Source organism: Brachycentrus maculatus, unplaced genomic scaffold, assembly GCF_059751285.1.
Source record: "Brachycentrus maculatus isolate JH-2025_06_01 unplaced genomic scaffold, ASM5975128v1 h1tg000412l, whole genome shotgun sequence".
In the NCBI taxonomy this organism is placed as follows: domain Eukaryota; kingdom Metazoa; phylum Arthropoda; class Insecta; order Trichoptera; family Brachycentridae; genus Brachycentrus; species Brachycentrus maculatus.
In genome coordinates, this window is record NW_028281161.1 from 343,947 (window position 1) to 367,009 (window position 23,063).

The 23,063-nt window shown below is 31.5% G+C and overlaps 2 protein-coding genes across 2 annotated transcripts; both read left to right on the forward strand.

The window, feature by feature from the left end:
* LOC148302778 (uncharacterized) lies at positions 1-11,660 on the forward strand. The gene is made up of 6 exons (XM_088271027.1): positions 1-51; positions 7,151-7,308; positions 7,759-7,872; positions 8,721-8,833; positions 9,501-9,612; positions 11,628-11,660. Exons 1-5 carry the CDS (start codon positions 1-3, stop codon positions 9,512-9,514), a joined length of 450 nt encoding a protein of 149 aa, XP_088127153.1. The 3' UTR covers positions 9,515-9,612; positions 11,628-11,660.
* A 1,078-nt stretch (positions 11,661-12,738) lies between these two features.
* On the forward strand, positions 12,739-22,178 carry LOC148302779 (uncharacterized). The gene is made up of 3 exons (XM_088271032.1): positions 12,739-12,846; positions 16,170-16,265; positions 17,105-22,178. Exons 2-3 carry the CDS (start codon positions 16,250-16,252, stop codon positions 19,771-19,773), a joined length of 2,685 nt encoding a protein of 894 aa, XP_088127158.1. The 5' UTR covers positions 12,739-12,846; positions 16,170-16,249; the 3' UTR covers positions 19,774-22,178.
* The last annotated feature ends 885 nt before the right edge of the window (positions 22,179-23,063 follow it).

The following is a 23,063-nucleotide window of genomic DNA, read 5'->3' on the forward strand; positions in this document are numbered from 1 at the left end:
ATGCGGGCGCGCGTTGTCGTGCAGAATGAGAATCAACTCGTGCCTGGCTGCGTATTCTGGACGTTTTTCTTCAATTGCTGTTTTCAGTTTGATCATTTGCTGCTTGTAAACCTCTGCTGTGACTGTTTGGCCTGCTTTGAGAAGCTCGAAAAAAATTACTCCCTGCTGATCCCACCAAATGCAAAGTATCGTTTTTGAGCCGTGAATGTTGCGTTTTGCAATGCTGGCTTCAGCAGGGAGTGGCCGACCTGGCTGGCAGATGACGAAGAAGATCCACTTCTCATCGCTGGTGATGACGCGATGCAAAAAACCTTTTCTGTGATGCCGTTGCAAGAGTGAATCACACATGCAAAGTCGCTTTTCCATATCTCTCTCCTTCAGAGCATACGGGACCCAGTTTCCCTGCCGATGAACAAGGCCCATAGCCTTAATTTTGAGGCGGTTTGAGGCGGTTGAAAGTGCCACGGGGGTGTTCGAGGCAGCGGGGGACAGGAAAACAAAAAAAAACGAAAGGAATCAATTTAAATCACAGAGAAATATTAGATTTTTATAAACGGCGAGAACTAATTCAACCCACTAATAACAAACCATCGTTAGTACTTATTACACGATGTACAAACACTTTGCAGATTTCCATAAATGTTACTCATGAACTATAATCATGAATAGATCCAGCGCAGAATGGCAAGTAGAGATGTAACTAAGGGAGGAAACAATTCGTTAATTTTTCTCAGTGCAAATTTCTTTCCAACTAAAGTTTTTCATGTGAAATTGTCAATTATATAAGGAGCTCCATTATCCAGAGAATCTCAAAACCGAATAAAGGAATAACTTCTTGTGAAAAGTCAGTATTCAATATAGAGTGGCAGGCTTCCGGGAGAGGCTGATGAAGAGCTCCAACCTCATCATAAAGCGGCTTGTGGAGCACAGATGGGGGCTGGACATGTGGTGGCACTGGAGCACAGTGCTGCGTTTGCCAGCGAGCTGATCTTCATTTACATCTCTCCAATTTTTTTTCTTTCGCCGTTTTTTTCATTATTTTTATTTTTTAATTATTTGTTAATTTCATTTTATAAAAAAAAGTTGCAAAACACATATGACTGACTAAGTATTGCACCCACCACTTAGTCAAGCTGGAATAAAGATTTGTTATTATTATTATTATTATAAACTGCCTACGTCAAGTCGAAAGTAATTTAAAGTGTTACGATGATTGCCGTAATCCAGGCGCAACAGGTAGACTGATTTAATTTAATTTGTTTTTTTTTTTTTAAATTAAACACCTGAATAAACTATATTAATACCACTTTAATGAGCTTTATCTATATATACGACTAGTTTCAAAAACTTACAGATGTTTTCATCGTCTGGTACAAATTAAAACTAACGATCAAAAAATATATTTAGGGGTATATATAGGTTAATAAATATAGGGAAGGGAATATTAATAAATATTATTAATGTTTCCTTTTACAAAAAATCTTGTTCCTTAACCCCCCCTACCTATATATACCCTAGTTTTACTTTATTTTATACACCTATATATACCCCTAAATATATTTTAGTTCGTTAGATTTAATTTGTACCAGAAGATAAAAACATCTGTAAGTTTTCGAAACTAGTCGTATGTATAAATAAAACTCATTAAGTGGTATATTCAAGTGTTTAATTAAAAAAAAAAATCAAAATATCATTCCACAAAGTTAATGCCGAATCAATAAATAATATGATTTAATGGTAATGTGACTTATGTAGGTATGTATGAATAAATACCAACAAAATTTTAACACAAGGTTTGTCCAGTAGGTACTCAGTTGGTATAAAACTAACTATCACGACATATCCCGAAGAATTATGCAGAGAGAATGGAATAGCACCACTCTGTCATTGTTTTTGTTTTCTGAGAGATAAAAATAGAATCAACATAACCGGTCGCTACGTCAGCTCCATAGTCTTTTTACCTGACGTCCAAGTGACTCTGAAATCTGGCTACGGCTTATGCAACACCGCTTATAATGACCCTACTCAGGCTTCAACTTTATAAGTTTCAAAGCCTATGCCTACTCGTGAGTGGATTTACTCTTTATGTTTAAAGTTACTATAATATCATGTAATTCATGAGTGAAAATTCTAGGCAAAAATACTCGCTAACTACAGCCTAGAATAGATAGTTGGCAAAAAAAGGATGAAAGTAGACTAAATGCAGTCAAAATGCGATCTCTCAGAAGAATATGCTACAAAACGATGTTCGAATAGTGAAATAAGGAAGGAATGCAAAGCTGAGACAAGCGTTATCGATTAAATTACGAAAGGTGTGTTGAGATGGTTTGGGCATGTAGAACGAATGAGTGAGGAAAGAACGGTAAAACCAATTTATGAGGCGAATGTAATTGGAAAAAGAAGACCGAGAAAAACTTGGCACGATCAGGTATACCAAATACTTGAAAGCGGTCAGGTTAAGAGTCGAAACAATCGTATTTATGTATGAGGAGATGCATGAACGTGGAAGAGGCGAAGAATGTTTGCAAAGACAGAGTGGTGTGGCGTTCCGTTCTCTCTGTCTACCCCTGCGGGGAAGCGGCGTGATGGTTAGTTAGTTTTTATACTTAATTCACTTAATTATGCACTTAATTTTGAAAACGTAATTTTTTTTATTTACAAGAAAGTTACTATAAAACAAAAAACCAAAAAACTAAAAAAAAAAATACATACATATTTTTTCACATCTCAACATAGATGAAGAAGAATATGGAAGTCTGGGCATTTACAGTGCTTACGACCGTCATAGGCTGGTTTAAGTGATCACTTCACACGCGAGTAACATTCACCAATTTTGCCCATGATTGACAACCACACTACTCAAATTCTTGAGACTTCTAGATATATTGATCAAACTCGAGACTCACCAGTGCGAGAGTTCAAGAGAGTATGCGAGAGTTCACCAGTGGTGGGATGAGGAAAGCTTTAATTACACTTTACGACAAAATGTTGTGAATTAATTAACTGGTCAAATTATATGGTTAAATAAAAAATTGAAAATGTTGTTTTCAGGCGTTTCTCAAGTATGTGAATATAATCCAGGATTCGGATTCGATGGAATCAAATAAATATTATTATTTTTTTTGACATCTCATCAAATGCCTAAAATGTAAGACTTCCATATTCTTCTTCATCTTTGATGAGATGTCAAAAAATAATATGAAAAATAGCTCCTGTAATTGGAGATAATCCAGATTTGTGAACAAGTATTTGGACACACTCAAAATGTTGTAAATATTAGTAATTTTAATATCTTATATTTGATTAATGTTATCCTGGACTAGTCCCTGAAGCGCAGAAGTGATCACCTTGCATTCATGTAAGTAACAATTGATCGTTGGACACTGCATCAAAACGATGCTTTGCCCTATTCACCATTGGGTGCGAATGAGGGTTAGAAGAAGAAGAAAGGTAGTAATAATAAAAACAATATATTTTTGAAAAATTGTTGATATTTTCCATCATTGAATTTTAGTTTAAACAGCTTGTGGGATATGGATATTTATCAAAATCCCACACTTAAAAACGCTGACGAGAATGAATTGTATATTTTTCTAGGTATGTTAGATTCTACGAATCTTATTTGTATTCATTTTATTTGCAATGTCAGATTGCTATGAGGCATTAGCAATGCTTTTGATTCGTAGCTGTACAAATTATTTATATTTGACTTCATCTATGTTGAGGTATCAAAAAATAACATGGACTAGACATTTAAACTGATGATGATTATTCCGTAACCGGTAGTATTTTAAAAGTAGTATTGAACAATATGAATGATCAGTGATAAGGAAGGTGTTTTGTTACTTTGTCCTCAAATTACTTTATTGGTTTTTATCTTTTATTGAAAACCAAAAGCTACGAATACAAAATAATTTCTTCATATAATCTTCATCTTAATATTGCTTGGTTGAGAGCATTGCCCTGTACTATGTACATATACATATGCATTCGTATATATGAGTGAATTCTGTAAAGAAACTAAACTACAAGTACAGTAACCCCCCCAATAACGTTTTTTAAAAAAAAACATTTATAATTATAAAAAACAGGGCGTAAATAATAGACGTAAATCTGGAAAATCAGTTAAGGTGTTCAACTTCAAGTATTGAAATAGATTTAGAAAAATTAAGTTAGCGATTAAATGTATATGTGTGTGTATATATATACATATATTTATAAATAATTTTATATTACATTTAAACCAGCGGATATGACTGAAATTAGTCATTATTAAATTAAAATACTATATAAAACATTTCCCTATAACGTTCCCTCTTATTAGTCGGTGGATATCTCAACGTTATACGGGGGTTTACCGTGTTATACTTATTTCGTTCTAAACATTAAAGTACAATGTATTATGGCAAATGCAAAATCTGTACATGAGTCAACAACAAACATTGTTCAGACTAATAAGTCCGCAATATTAAATTACGGTTAAACAATCGGCCATAACTTCTGCGAGCTTTATTTTCCATTTTCTTATCAGCTCAAATATTCTTGGACTCGAACACGTTTGTAATATTGTGTTACATTTCTTCTCGCTGAGCCTGGCTCTTTGTCGTAACACATAATTACCTTTTGCGTTCGACATGTTTAGAGAATTTAAAATGGCGCATACCTCTGCTTAGAATACTTCTAAAACACAGAATTATTTGAAAAAATATATAATCTAAAAAAAACAGACAAAATGAATGGTTTTATTAAAAATTGATTTTTCATTAACTTTGTGGAATGACATGTTAATTAATCAAAATTAAACACTTGTGGAGTTCCTCACCAAAACGTTACATTTCCATTATATATGATTTTAAGTAATCAGGAATTCTAGCTAGTAAAATTAAAACGTTTTTGTGCAATTTAATAATATTTTATTGGTTTAACACAGGATTAATCACGTTTTATAGTAACTTTAATACAGATTTCGATAGAAAACAGTAAATAGAACAGATTTGATTTTATTTGATTTTTTGTGCAGTATGGGAAATGTAACTTTTTGGTGAGGACCTTCATACTTGTATTAGACCACGCGTTGAGTATTTCATGTTGAAATTTGAAGAATTGTTTGATGATGTCATTTGCTTTGGCGCCTCAAGATTTAGAGTCGGTACCTTATATACTGTATGAATGAAAGATAATTAAGAAGAAGATAGTATAATACAAGAAGCTAAGACGTTAGTACCTACATAAATATAAATCATTTTCTCAAGTTGTAATTATCATTACAAATTTCAATGTAAACGATTATGCTTTTAGCATTTATCCAGTTATCAAAGCAATGTCTCGTCAAATCACACAAAATGCGTTAAAAATTCATTTCACTTAATATTTAATATGTTCTTATTAAAAAAAGACAAATAAACAAATCTCGGCTAAATCTCATAATCCATATAAATTTAAAAAAATATATATTCTCTATTATACATTGTATCCTCAACTATTGTTTTGTTATTGTTACTCGTAATATGATGCACTTTTTTAAACATCGACGGTATTTGAAAATGATGCGGAATGCATCGAAACACGTGTCACAATGGATTTTTAGGAAAAGTGGTATTACCAAGTAAAACTTAATTAAAAATTATAGATTTTACCACAAAGTGACTCATATATTAATGAAAAGTAAATTAACTAAGCAAAAATGATTCAATAACTTTTTAGTGAACTTCGGCTTTATATGTTTATATGTATATACACACGCATATATATATATATATATATATATATATATATATATATATATATATATATATATATATATATATATATATATATATATATATATATATATTTATATATATATTATATATATATATATATATATATATATATATATATATATATATATATATATATATATATATATGTATATATATATATATATATATATATATATATATATATATATATATATATATATATATATATATATGTATATATATATATATATATATATATTTATATAAATATTACAACATTCACCTAAATGTTCCACCTCCCATAATAAATGCATTGTTTTAAAATCACGGTAGCTGTCGACATCTATTGACGGATTGTTCTTACGCAAAATTATGCACTGGCGATACAGAAGACTGTTAGAATAATAGCCCGCGGTTTGGTTCAGGTGAATAACAAAAATATCAGAAAAAAATAAATATTTTAAATAGTTTTTAAAGGAGAGAGAAATATCATTTCAGTTTTTTAAAGAGAGAAACTTTGTCATATTAATGAAAAAATATGATTATCAATGTTATTCATTGCAAATAAATTGCTTACGAAGTTGTATGAAAAGTTTATCGAAAATAAATAAAAGGTTTTTGGTAAAACATTAGGTTGAGATGTCCCTTGAAAGATTGACTTATTTTAAACTTAATGTTGAAAGTGGTAATACCTAAAAGATCATACGACTATGCTTATATATGGGATATTAATAATTTTTATTTTTTTTTATATAGAAATTCAATTCAATAGATTTAAATATCTCAGCACCTCCATTGATATTTTGATGGTTTCACATGGTTATAAGATGCACATACTTTAAAAAATAACAAATAGTTCCATAAAAGCCCCCAGAAACAAGAAATAATGTTGAAAATATTGCACAAATACAATTACAGCATTGATCCGGCAAGAGTCGGTTGAAGATGTGTACTTGGTGAATATATTTATTATACTCTTAAAAGTTAAGTTTTGTGAAATTTAACAATATATATTCAAAGGAAATGTGTAATATTGGAATATAATGAGTATATCTTTAAAAAAAACTGCGTCGTTAAAAGGATGCTTTGGTCTAAGCACTTAAAGCAAAAAGGGCAAATTTGGAGGTGACAAATGTAGGTAACCATATTGTCATCTAAATTTCACGAATGTAGATTTTTTAGTTCACCCGCTATACACCTGAGGCAGTCAATGACGCGAATACGTAGTTTAAATGCAACACGAAGGGAGCTCACTCCTTCTTTCGTCGCTGTGATCTCGGACTGACTGGACGCCTCCTCTACCCTCTCTGCTGCCGTCCAGCTTTAAAAGTTATTCCGTTTTCAAGTACCTTTAACAAAATTAAACAGTTTTTTTTTCTTAGTAAATTCAATATTAAGTTTAAACAAAGTTAAAGTCAAGTTTATTTTTATTTTATTCATTAAGTAATAATTTTCGTGTAAATTTTAAAAGAAATATTAAAATAGTTAATAATAAGAATAAATATAGTTTTATTAATATTAATATAGTAGTGAGTGATAGACCCCTTGAGACGCGTGGACATCTACGGTAAGATGTAACATTTATACTCCTAACATTTATACTAATAACATTTTCTGAATTTAAAATTTTTGATTAAACTTTTATGGAAAATAGGAATATCTATATTTTTCTTTGCTACATGCATGTTTTCCCCGTGATTATTTGTAACGGGTGTTATTTTTGTAAAAAGGAGGCTCATCCCCAATAATTAATTTTAACTATATACTTGTTAATGGCACACCTTTTTTTTATACAAATATTGATAAGTCGTATGTTACATTGTTGCATATATATATATGAAAATATATAATATTAACGAATTTAAAGATCCTTTTTTCCAAGTCATTTTTGCGTTATTTTTGTAAAAATTTAGTAATTCTAACGTATTCTGGAACGCGATAGAATAATGTTCTGTTGTGAAAATATGTATAAACAAATACATATACATATTTCAAAATTTAAATATTAAATTTTCAGGTCTCCGGGGGTAATTCGTTCACCTTTAGTGCACAAGGATACAACCATCTTCAGATCACCTGAATTTTTCCGGACCGCCGTTCATCCCCCACCATTACATCACGAGGACGAAAGGTAGTATGCATTTTTCGGTAATTTCTTATCGTTTTCAGGTTGACCACACCCAGAACGGGTTTTTCAAAGGTGTGGCGTTTTGGGTTTATTCTTATCAGGGGTCGTCAAATATGTCGATCTTAAAACGACAACGAAGATGGGTGGATGCTGTTATACTGAGATCAGGGCCGACGGAAACAGCGTTACACTGCGTTGAATATTTTTCTTTCTATAATATTAATTAGTTGAAATTGGTTTTAGAGTTTTATGTATTTTTGTCTGTTATAAATATACATACAAAGTCCGCCTCCGTGTAATGGTCAGCGTGTTTAGCTACCTTGCTAGAAGTCCCGGGCTCGATTCCCAGGTGGGGTGAAAATAAATATCAGTTATTTTACACTATAACGTCCGCCTCCATAGTGTAATGGTCAGCACGCTCGGCTACCGTTCTGGAGGTTCCGGGTTCGATTCCCAGGGGGGGTAAAATAAATATAAGTGATTTTTTCACTGTAATATTTATTCAATATTATTACCCTGGACTGGTATCTGAAGCGGAGGGCTGATCACCTTTCCTTCATGTGTAAACGATCAAGATAACACTGCGTTTATATGACGCAGTGCCCTATGCATCATTGGGGTGCGGATAGGGGTTTTATCTTATTTTATTAATGTTTATTTAATATTCCCTGGACTTGTTCTTGAAGCGCAAGAGTGATCACCTTGCCTTCATGTGAGCATTGATCAAGATAACACTGCGTCAATTCGATGCAGTGCCCTATGCACCACTGGGTGCGGATAAGGGTTATAAGTAATATATACATTTATATAAATATAAACATTTGTAGAAATTATTATTTTTAAATTTTCAGGTGTCTGGGGATAATTCGTTCACCTTTACTGCACAAGGATACAACCATCTTCAGATCACCTGAAGTTTTCCCGACGCCGTTCATCCCCCACCATTACATCAGGAGAACGAAAGGTAGTATTCATTTTTCGCTAATTTCTTATCATTTTCAGGTTGACCACTCAGAACGGGTGTTTCAAAAGTGTGGCGTTTTGGGTTTATTCTTATCAGGGGTCGTTAAATATGTCGATCTTAAAACGACAACGAAGATGGGTGGATGCTGTTATACTGAGATCGGGGCCGACGGAAACAGCGTTACACTGCGTAATACCAGCATCGTAAAGGATGTGTTGTTTGCAAACTCGTTGAATATTTTTCTTTTTATAATATTAATTAGTTTTAGAATTTAATGTATTTTGGTATGTTATAAATATATGTATATACATAGTCCTCCTCCGTGGTGTAACGGTCAGCGTGTTTAGCTACCGTGATGGAGGTCCTGGGTTCGATTCCCAGGGGAAGAGGAAAAAGTATTTGTTATTTTACACTGTAATATTTATTTAATATTACCCTGGACTGGTTCCTGAAACGCAAGAGTGATAACCTTGCCTTCATGTTAGTAATGATCAAGATAACAGTGTATCAATAAGATGCAGTGCCTTATGCACCATTGGGTGTGGATAAGGGTTAAAAGTAATATTTATAAACTTAAATTATATTATTAAATTATATTCTATAAATTATATTATAAAATATTTATTACTATAAACATTTGTAAAAATTATTATTTTTAAATTTCCAGGTGTCTGGGGATAATTCGTTCACCTTTACTGCACAAGGATACAACCATCTTCAGATCACCTGAATTTATCCGGACGTGCTCATCCCCCACCACTACATCAGGAGGACGAAAGGTAGTATTCATTTTTCGGGAATTTCTTATCATTTTCAGGTTGACCACCCAGAACGGGTTTTTCAACAGTGTGGCGTTTTGGGTTTATACTTATCAGGGGTCGTCGAATATGACGAATATGTATATATACAGTCCGCTTCTGTGGTGTAATGGTCAGCGTGTTTAGCTACCGTGTTAGAGGTCCTGGGTTCGATTCCCAGGTGGGGTGAAAATAAATATTAGTTATTTTACACTGTAACGTCCGCCTCCATAGTGTTCTGGAGGTCCCGGGTTCGATTCCCAAGGGGGGTAAAATAAATATAAGTGATTTTTTCACTGTAATATTTAATCAATATTATTACCCTGGACTGGTATCTGAAGCGGAGGGCTGATCACCTTTCCTTCATGTGTAAACGATCAAGATAACACTGCGTTTATATGACGCAGTGCCCTATGCATCATTGGGGTGCGGATAGGGGTTTTGTATTATTTTATTAATGTTTATTTAATATTCCCTGGACTTGTTCTTGAAGCGCAAGAGTGATGTATATATATAGTCCTCTTCCGTGGTGTAATGGTCAGCGTGTTTAGCTACCGTGCTAGAGGTCCTGGGTTCGATTCCCAGGTGGTGTAAAAATTTATAATACTTATTTCACCCTGAAATATTTATTTGATTGGTTACTGAAGCGCTGACGGTTACTGAAGGTATATATATATATATATATATATTATATATAAATATATATATATATATATATATATATATATATATATATATATATATATATATATATATATATATATATATATTTAATATTACCCTGGACTGTTTCCTGAAGCGCAAGAGTGATCACCTTGCCTTCGTGTAAGTAATGATTAAGATAACTCTGCATCGTTTCGATGCAGTGCCCTATGCACCATTGGGTGCGGATAAGGGTTACGTATATATATATATATATATATACGTATATAAATATATATATATATATATATATATATATATATATATATATATATATATATATATATATATATATATATATATATATATTTATATGTATATGTATATGTAAATATATATATATATATATATATATATATATATATATATATATATATATATATATATATTTATACATATATATATATATACATACATATAAATATATATATATATATATATATATATATATATATATATATATATATATATATATATATATATATATATATATATATATATATATATATATATATATATATATATATATATATATATATATATATATATATATATATATATATATATATATTTATATATATATATTTATATATATATATATATATTTATATATATATATATATATATATATATATATATATATATATATATATATATATATATATATATATATATATATATATATATATATATATATATATATATATATATATTTATATATATATTTATATATATATATATATATATATATATATATATATAAATAAATATATATATTTATATTTATATATATTTATATATATATATATATATATATATATATATATATATATATATATATATATATATATATATATATATATATATATATATATATATATATATATATATATATATATATATATATATATATATATATATATATATATATATATATATATATATATATATATATATATATATATATATATATATATATATATATATATATATATATATATATATATATTTATATATATATATTTATATATATATTTATATATGTATATATATATATATATATATATATATATATATATATATATATATATATATATATATATATATATATATATATATATATATATATAAATAAATATATATTTATATTTATAAATATTTATATATATTTATATATATATATATATATATATATATATATATATATATATATATATATATATATATATATATATATATATATATATATATATAAATTTAAACATTTGTAAATTTTTTTTTTTTTTAATTTTCAGGTGTCCGGGGATAATTCGTTCACCTTTAGTGCACAAGGATACAACTATCTTCAGATCAACTGAATTTATCCGGACGCCGTTCATCCCCCATCATTACATAAGGAGGTAAAATTCATTTTTCGGTAATATCTTATAATTTTCAGGTTGACCACCCAGAACGGGTTTTTCAAAAGTGTGGCGTTTTGGGTTTATTCTTATCAGGGGTCGTTAAATATGTCGATCTTAAAACGACAACAACGTTTAAATGACGGAAACAGCGTTTTTTAATTTTATGGTATTTTGTCTGTTCAAATATATATGTTTATACATATATATACTTATATAGGTTTCATTTTATTTATAAAAAATTATGGAATTCTAACACTGGATTGGCCCACAAAAAGTCCTGCCCTGAACGCTCGAGAACTTGTGGGATAAAAAAGCAATCGAAATAAATAAAATGAATCCTTCGTCGAAGGAAAACATTACAAAAATCATCGGAAAAGTGTGGTTTGAAAAGTGTGGTTTGTGGTTTGTTGTTCCCATGACTACATACATAATTTGGTGAAATCCATGCCAAAACGTATTGAAGCAGTAATAAAAAAGAAGTAACAACAAAGTAGGTACCTACTGATTTTATATCTTCGTTTTTAATTTATACAGTGTTTTCCACACATTCGTCTGAGGGAGCGCATTTCAACAGCGTTCACTCTGCTTTCATCTTTCCTTTGCCAGTTCCCTGTTTCGCTCCCATAAGTTAGTGTCGGTACCAGCACGACGTTGTGATCCGCTAGCTTGGCTTCCATGGACATATTTTAATTTGCAAACAGTCTGTTCAAACACCATTTATTATATTCCCTGAATTCACTCTTTTCTCAATACCCTTATTTACTTTTCCATCCCTTGTGAACATGCTTCCTTGACAAAAAATTTCTTGCACCTGTTACAGGGATTCATTCTGTACAATAATCTTGCATTTTGTCATATCTTTCTCTCTTTCAAACACCATGATGACCTTTGACTTACTTGCATTCATTGCCAGATCATTTTCCAATTCTATGATGTATGATGTGTAAATATTATTTTGCATTTACATTTGCATTAATTGTTATTTTTTTCATTTTCAGGTGTCTGCAGATAATTCGTTCACCGTCAGTGCACAAGAATGAAGACATCATCAGATCGACTGAGTTTATCCGGATGCCGTTGTTCCCCCACCATTACATCTGGAGGACCAAAGGTAGTATTAATTTTTTGGTTACTTCTCTTCTTAATCGTGTAAATCGTCCGGAACGGGTTTTCTAAAAGTGGAGCGTTTTGGGCTTATTCTTATCAGAAGTTGTCAAATATTTCGTTCTTAAACGGACAACAAAGATGGGTGGATGCTGATATATGGTACATATAACTAGGCTAACCGTTCGTCCCGGTTTGACCGGGATCGTCCCGGTTTCAGACCCGGGTCCCGGAGTCCCGGCCAGTTTAGATTTTGTCCCGGTTTGCGCGAGCACTGTCTATTTCTCTATTCAGACGGTGTTTTTCAGAATTTTCCCATAGTTATATTTCTTACATATAATTATGGGAAAACAGTTTCGGGAAAATTGGGCAGAAATAGAGAGATCTAATAGAAATAGAAGCTATAAACGAAATACACCAATCAGATGAACGTCAGAAAATTAAAACTGATGAGCCGTCGTTCACAAAAACTTTTTTTGCATCAAAAATTGAAGAATGGAGTAACGACGACACAAACTGAATAAACTGAAAACGAAAACGATATCATACGTTTGTTCAAATCCCTACTTTTGGTCGTTTTTGTTTCTTAAAATATAACGAACTAGGTTCGACTCATTAGTGACTTTTGTCACACAGAGCAATTGTTATTAAGTAAAAAATATAATAATTTTAAATCGAAGGGGTGAGGGCGATTATTTAGATTTTTATATTATTCTAACCTTATCACCATCCAATGGTGCATAGAGCATCGTATTGACGCAGTGTTGTCTTGGTCGTTACTTACATGAAGGCAAGGTTATCACTTCTGCGCTTTAGGGACCAGTCCTGAGTAATATTAAATAAATTTAAATGTAACTTATTCAAAGATCGTTAACACAATAGGAAAGGTGATCAACCCTCCGTTTCAGGCACCAGGTTAATATTGAATAAATATTAGAATGAAAAAAATCAATTATATTTATTGGACCCCCCCTGGGAATCGAACCCGGAACCTCCAGAACGGTAGCCAAACGTGCTGGCCATTACACTACGGAGGCGGACATATTAGTGTAAAATCACTAACATTTATCTAAAGTAAAACATTAATTAAAAATGGATAGATTTTATCACAAAGTGACTGCCGAATCAATCAATGAAATTTATTTCACCCCTCTGGGAATCGAACCCGGGACCTCCAGTAGCTAAACACGCTAACCATTACACCACGAAGACGGAAAAGTCAGCTTCGCCTTTTTTATAAGTAACAATAATTCTTCCCTTACATTTATTTTGTTTGTTTTCTCTCTCATTATTATTTATTTTCCCTCCATATAATAAACGATTGAAATTAATTTGTTTAAATTTTATGTTATTTTTTACCTATGCAAAATTTTGTGCCGATAAAGGGCAAAAAGTGTCGTTGGTAAATTTTATTTTAGTTTACTCGGAGTAATAGGTTTTCATACATTGATTTGACTGAACTATTTAAGCTGTACACGAGTACCAAATAGGCGGATCTCAACTTTCGCACATGATTGGTTCCTGAAAATGTGTGTGAATGTTATATGTTCCAAAGTAGAGGGATGTAAAAAATAAATTAATTTAAACACCAAATATTGTACTTGTGTTTAATTGCATTTATCAAAAAAAAACTAAGTACACACTGAATTTTTTTCTCAATAAACTTGTCGAGAGTTAGTTGTATTTTACTTTTTTTTTCATTTATTCATAGAGAGTTCTGTACCATGAAGTACTATTATGGATCGCCCTACGCTCTTGAGATATGCGTTCTCCGTTGGGGTCACATTCTTCCATATTTTTTAAAAAAATATTTCGAGATGCGTAAAAGCTTTGTTTATATTTTTTCTTGTTAAGGTCTTAATGCTTTCTTCAGGTTCTTCTTCCTAATTTTTAATTTAAATTTGTGATGTATCAATAGCAATTCTCTTAAGTGTAACGCATGATTCTTTGTGACAAACCTTTTGTAGCTAGGTAGTACATACAAATTTGATTTTGTGTCTAGCTTGTGATTTTGTTTACTGAACTGGATATTTGTTCATTGTAAATGTACCATAAATATCGATTCAATTGTTCCGTGGAACCTTTAATAACAAGTATAATTCGATCCAGAATCTTTTTTTTAATTAGCAAAGCACCCAAAACTGCGTGATACATACCACACTAGTGATTTTACAACATTTTTTTAATGATTTTATTTGAAGTTACTTCAACGTTTTTACCATACTTTTTTTAATGTTTTGAGACCGCACTATTGACATTTTGGGAGTTCATTGATAAGAGGTGTTGGACATTCAGCGGGAAGAACAAACCCTCCGGGCGAATGTCCTGAATGAACTCAAGGTATTATCAAGGTATTGAGTAGGGGGCAGTTAGATAATATGTGATTAGAAGTCTCATCCTTGTTCCAGAATCTTAATCGTTAAGCGAAACACTCGTTACGCGAAACATTTTTAGTCCTGGCCCACAAAATAATGTTATGAAAAAGGAGACTTGTCCTTTCTCTGTAACTTGTTAGTTAAGGGAGCAACATTTTCATATTTTTTTGCTTGCTATGCGAGGTTCTACTGTGTTTAATTATTTATTTTTATTCTTAAACTTAAGGATAAGTGTGCAACCCTCCTAAGTCCCTTTGGCATAAGTCTTTAATAAAAACAATGTAAAAAATCTTTAATTGATTCGTCACTTGGTGGTAAAATCTATGCATTTTTAATTCATGTTTTGCTTACAAAATTTCGAGTTAGTCCAAATATTTGTTCACAAATCTGGATTATATCCAATTATGGGAGTTAATTTTCATATATAATATATATACATATATATATATATATATATATATATATATATATATATATATATATATATATATATATATATATATATATATATATATATATATATATTTATATATACATATATTTATATATATATATATATATATATATATAATATATATATATATATATATATATATATATATATATATATATATATATATATATATATATATATATATATATATATATATATATATATATATATATATATATATATATATATATATATATATAATATATATATATATATATATATATATATGTATATATTTTATAGGTTTCTTTATTAGCGATATCATCAGACTGGTCTATGTCGATTTGTCCAGTCTGATGTTGGTGACGACGAAACCCAGCCACTGGCCGAAACGGATTAAAGTGGCAAAAGCTGCATAGTTCCTGTTTTATAACATTAAACGAATTTCTACCGAGTAAAAATATCTGTACAAAACTTGAATTTAAACAAAAGATAAAATGTGTATTTTATTTTTCTTTTCAGGTTTAGTTTTGTTCAACTCGCGATATCTCTAGTATAAATACAAATAATTATACTTGAATTCCTGATACGAGTATAACAACATGGAGCGTTTTTCAGGTAAGCAAACAAAACCTAATTTAAAACGGTCTTTCTTGTCTCAAAAAGTCATATATGATCCGTTTCTTCACTGTAAATCTTATAATTTTGATATACAGGCAGTTGCGATCGAAATTATTTAATTTTCGATTAGAGCGTAATTAATTTTATTCACAAATTTTTTGTGTGTCCAAATACTTAGTTTAATGTGATTAACTCCAATTATAGGAGCTATTTTTATATTATTTTTTGACATCTCAACATATGTAAATGAAGAAGAATATGGAAAAGTGTGTAAATGCCGAGGCTTCGATATTCTTCTTCACGATGAAGATTGTGAATGTTGAGATGTCAAAAAATAATAAAATAAAATTTTATTTAATTTAATCATTCACCTTCTTCTCATCTTCTGCTTGGTGAAGGCCTTGTGGCCTTTTTTAAAGAGGGATCAAACTCCTGCGATGTCGATTCCCAGCTTTCAACCTAACTCTTTGGTGGTCTGCCCAGGGTTGGCCGTGTAGTGCGATGTGGGGGAGTCTGGATGGTTCCATTCTCCTCACATGCGTATACCATTGTCTCTTCGTTGCCTTCCTCACCTAACGACATCTGCTATCTCGCATATTTACTTTATCCCGGTGTTCCTCATTCTGTCTTGTAGACTCTTGCCTGATATGCTTATTACAGTCTTCATTTATCTTCTTTCGATCCCATATGTCATGATGTTCGTTTTTGTGATTACTTCGTTTTGATATTGATCTTTGGTCAACTGAAGATCTTTATTTTTCATCACTGTACGCATTTTTCGGGTACATAAATAATTAAATTTTCATACATAAAATTAATATTTTTTTATCCAACAGGTGGACATGAGGGGTCACACAATCCCAACTGCTCGTGCGCGGATTGTGCAGCAGGCAGAAGAGGTGTGAGGGGCCATCCACAGGGTTGCCCATGCAGCCACTGCAGAGGTATGGCGATAAATAATTTGCCGACTAATCCGGCTTATTATCAATCCTTTCCTCCCTACAATCAACAACCAATGCACGCTCAGCAATACAGGAACTCGGTCCCCCCCGATCTGCGTTATGGGTACAATCCTGGTCCGGCGCGGCCACCTGGTCCACCTGGACTCCAGATAAGGGAAGCGTCCGTGCCTCTTTATACGCGTTCTTCGCAAAATATGACTTATCCACACGAAGCCCGTCAGCCTCGGAATAACAATCCAACATATGCTGACCTTCAAATAGGAAACGCAATGGCATACATAGCACAAGCGCAGGCCGAAGCGCAGGCTCGGGCGCAGGTGCACGCATTGGCGTCGGCGCAGGTCCAGGCCGAGGCCCAGGCCCAGGCTCGAGCCCAGGCCCAGGCCCTGGCCCAGGCCCAGGCCCAGACCCAGGCCCGGGCCCAGGCCCAGGCACAGGGCAGGTCCCAAGACCTGACCCATACTCAGGTCCTGGTCCTGGCCCAGGCCCTTGCCCAGGTCCAGGCCCAGGTCGAGGCCCAGGCCGAAGCCCACGCCCAGGCCCAGGCCCAGGCCCAGGCCCAGGCCCGGGCCCAGGCCCGGGCCGGGGCTCAGGCCTGGAGGCAGGTCGAGGCCCAAGCGCGAGCTGAATATGAAGCCAAAGAGAGAATTCAAATTCAAATGGGGGGAGTAAATTTTAAAGAAGGACCTCAATTACACGATCAAAGAAATATTTTTGATGACTCAATGCCTTATGATTACGCTGCGCCGTGTTCTTCATTAAACTCCAGATATGTTGATCCAATAGGCACAAACTTATGGAATGTTTCTACTTCTGGATTTGTACCTAATATGGGTAGAGAAAATTACAACCAACAAATGGGAAGACAGCAATGGTTTAATCCACCTACCTATTCCCATGTTGCTCAACAAACACCCCAATATGCTTTGGACACAGATGAAAACCGACAAAGCATAAATCAAGGATATGAACAAATGAATACGATTCAACCCCACGTGACCGACCAGGCAGGAAGAACACTATGTGATAAGTTGGATTGCACCATTTGCATGGCGGCGCGAAGGGACTTGCTGAACTGTGAAACACCAAAATTAGATTTCAAGAATGATGAACCCATGTATTCTATAAAATCATCAGTTGCCCTGATTTGGGATAAACCTTGTACTCAATCCGGTTCATATATTAAAGCTTTAACACCACGCTCAGATAATGATGGTCGATCGTTACCTACAGTAGGTATTCTAGAAAGGGGTCCAAATATCTGGGAGCTGAATATATCGTCTAATCCGACAGAAAATAACGTTGGTATTAGTCGATGGGTAATTCCGGATCCAGACCCGGAACTGAAAAGAACGGAATCGGAGTCACCGATTGATACTTTACATGAACAGCGAAATCGTATTTCAAAAATTGATCCAAATAAACCGATTGACCAAAACATAGACATTGTTGATAAGATATTATCTAACATGAATTTGATGGGAGAACCGCAACTTGTTACTCTAGAAGACAATAAGAAAAATTCTATGTGGTATCAATGTGATGTACGGCATAAAGATGTGCCAAACCAAAAAATCACATTTCAACTAAAAAAGACATTTTCTGAGATCGTTGAGCAAGTTCCGAGTTCAGAAAAATCGGAACAAACTACCCACCAAATTCAATCAGTAAATGATAGAATGATTACAGCTAATCTGGTCAATGACAATAATTCCAACCAACCAAGTGTTTTGGAACGCCAACCAAATGATTCAAGAATCCCTGAACAGGAAAATGAAGATAATGGAAAAATCACTGAGTTTTCAACTCCAAAGATATCAATGAATACAGAAGTAAGTCAAAGAAGATTTACAAATAACGATAATGAGGAATCCAATATTGATCTGCAAGCTATTAAAAAAACATCTGAATCATCAAATAACAATATCATTGATTCCGAAATTGATAACGAATCTTCTATTCAAAAACCAGCTGAATCTAAAAATGTTGGCATTGATCAAGCAGCCAATCAAAACCCTGTGAAAACACAAAATACTGGAATTGGGCAAGGAGCAATCAAAAAAGTTATGGTTTCATCTGAGTCAGCAAATGGTCAAGTCAACTCGTATAAGCCAAGACGCCGTAAAAATAATTACTCCCACTTCAGTAAGAAGCATACAAAAAACTATACATATCCTGATTATGAGAATTATATGTTTCCTCTAGAACCTCATCATCAAAATAATCAAAAGATCACAATACTTAATCGGAATACAAACCCATCCCTGGGAAGAGGAGACGCTCCGCTACAAAACATAACCGGGAATTGCCAAACAATGCCAGAGGCTTCAAAATTAATTACTCACCAAGCAAATGATAATAATTCTAGTGTCGATTCGAAACAGCTCGGCCAGCAGTCTAATATTCCAAGTACACCGATTCCAAACACGCCCACAAGTACACCCATAACAACGATTCCTACAAATGAACCTATTGAAACTATTCCACCACCAAAAAAGGGTCACGAAAATTTGGCTCTTCGGAATTTTTTTAAACGTTTGTAATGGGTACGCAATAATAATTATCATTACCAATAATTGAAATTGCCGTTTGGTAGATACATGAGCCAATTTCATTTACTACAAAAAACTACATATTTAGACACCAGATAATCTATTAAAATGCACAAGTATAAATTAAAAAAAATATATTATTTGAGGACTAATAATAATTTTACAAAACAATTTTTTTTATTCACGTATGGCACTCAAATTTTGATTTTTTTAGTAACAAAAAATGTTATTATACAATGTTAGACCATAAAATATAATGAAAAAATATTTATGCAATAGTATTTTTTTCTTGAATGTTTTTCGCAGATACTTTGTGGCACATTTTATTAACTTTAAAAAATTAAAAAACCTTGTTTTAACCACTTCTCTATTATTAGCACACTTTACCTACCGGTTTCGACAAGAACCTTGTCATCATGAGGGTTTATTAAATTATAAAACATAAAAACATTAAAATACTCGTAACTAATTACATTCCCTTACAAAAAACTTCCTCACACTCCGTAAAAAATTAAAATAATAAAAAGTAGCAAGAATTTTTTACGGAGTGTGTGGTAAGTTTTTGTAAGCGAATGTAATTTGTTATTTTATGAGTAATTTAATGTTTTAGAATAACAAAAACCCTGGTGATGTTCTTATCTAAACCGGTAGGTTAAAGTGTGCTAATAATAAAGAAGTGGTTAAAACAAAGTTTTTTTTAAAAATTATTTGAAACATCTCTTTCATCTTTTCAACTTATGTATAGCTAATTTAAAACTGAATATAACAAATTTATAAGTCACTATGAGTTTGGAAGCAACCGAAACCTTAATCTAGTCTTTACGTTGTTCCTCTGATAAACATGATCAATAATACAATTGAATTTCTAGTCAATACTGATCAGGGACAGAGATAGATTTCCTTATTCGAGTACAATAATTTAATTATTCTTTATTACTTCTTCTTCCTGGCTCCATCCCAACTTATCGTCTTTGTAGACTCTCGGGGTCAGCTCTCCTCGTCCGCGGGTTGTGGACCTTCTGTCATAGGCAACGTCACCTAGGCCATGGCTTCGAATCATATTTTCTTTCTGAATTCTTTGGTCTTCCTCTAGATGTCTTTCGGGAAAGATCCATGGCGATTGCTTGGTTCACAATATGATCAGTTCTCTGCATCCTGTGTGCCCATACCTCAATTGCTCTTCCTCTACCTTACTATTGATAAATGTTACACTCAGGATTCCACAAATCTTTATTTGGTCTCTAAAGGACGCTCCAGCTGGACATATAAGCATTTTATTATGTATAGCTGCTGTTTTAATAATGTAGCTTAAAGGAGTATAAACTATTTCAAAGATTAATTCGGGAGTCACTTTGTGGAAATATCTATCCATTTTTTATTTAAGTTTTGCTTGGTAAATACCACTATTTTTAAAAATCTCTTGCGACACGTGTTTCGACGTATTTGCATCATTTTCAAACACCATACGGTGTTTGAAAATGGTGCGAAATATGTGTCATATGGATATTAACATGTTTTTATCAATGAATTTTTATATAATTACAGCAAAACTTTAATTGAAAATGAATATTAATTTTACTACATATACTTTATTTTATAATCGATGTTTCATTTAATACGTTTAAAAAAATCAATGATACAAAAAAAAACAGATATCTTAACTATTGAAATATGATTTGCGCGTATAAAAAAAACGTTTTCATTTAAAACCACATACGTGACATACACGATTAAAAAAATGTAAAGTTTGGGTTTGAGGTTCATATATTACAATTAATAATAAAGTGTCAATTTACGTCATATACATGACCTAATAATTACAATATATTGAAAAACAACTTGAAGCAGCATTATGATTTGATATTGTAATTTAAAATTATATAATTTTTCTAACCCTTGTGATTCAAATCAATATATTATTTTACTTCTCAAAAAGAGTACGAGTATGTCTGCATACAAAATGATATTTTTACGTATTGAGATGATTGATTTGATATGGGATGAGTTTTGTTAAGATATTTGAAATTTTTATACGGTTCTGCTTGACTTTGTGGGCATTATGTTTTATTATTGTAGTTTTAAAATTAATTTAAGTCAAAATTTATATTTTTTGTTTTCAAACATTAAGTCTGCACACAAAATAATTTTATTTAAGTATTATAGGATTTAAAAAATATATTTTTATTAAGACGTTTGCCTCTATGTAGAATCTATCTTATGGAAGAATAATATCCTATGTATTTTTATGATGTTTTTCGTAGGTTTGTTGGCATTATGTTTTATTATTGTAATTTTCAAACACTTCTTGCTTTTTTGTCCATCTTTTGATTTAAATCGATATTTATTTTAGTCATTTTTTGGTTTCAAACATAAAGTCTGCACACAAAATTATGTATTTTTTAGTATTATGATAAGATTTAAGTTTTCATGATAATTTTCATTAAGATGTTTGCCTTTATGCAGAGTATATTTTATGCTAGCATAATATCTAGTATATTTTTATGATATTTTTCGTAGGACTTTTAGCTTTTGTCTTGCAAATATAGATTTTATGCTTTGTCCAATTCAAAAAAGTTTAAATATTATCAGAATGTGTATAAGTATGTTTTTATCTCTTTCAAAATTTATAAATAACAGTGTTTTTCACGTGCTTTTTTTCAATAAACTTAAAAGCTTTCTTTTTCCCCTTATGATTTAAATCGATATTTATTTTTGTCATTTTTTGGTTTTAAACATCAAGTCTGCAAACAAAATTATAATTTTTAGTATTATGAAAATATTTAAGTTTTAATAATAATTTTAATTAAGATGTTTGCCTTTATGTAGAATACATTTTAAGCTAGAATAATATTCAGTGTATTTTTATGATGTTTTTCGTAGGTTTGTGGGCATTATATTTTATTATTGTAATTTTCAAACACTTCTTGCTTTTTTGTCCATCTTTTGATTTAAATCGATATTTATTTTAGTCATTTTTTGGTTTCAAACATTAAGTCTGCACACAAAATTATGTATTTTTTAGTATTATGATAAGATTTAAGTTTTAATGATAATTTTCATTAAGATGTTTGCCTTTATGCAGAGTATATTTTATGCTAGCATAATATCCAGTATATTTTTATGATGTTTTTCGTAGGACTTTTAGCTTTTGTCTTGCAAATATAGATTTTATGCTTTGTTCAATTCAAAAAAGTTTAAATATTATCAGAATGTGTATAAGTATGTTTTTATCTCTTTCAAAATTTATAAATAACAGTGTTTTTCACGTGCTTTTTTTCAAT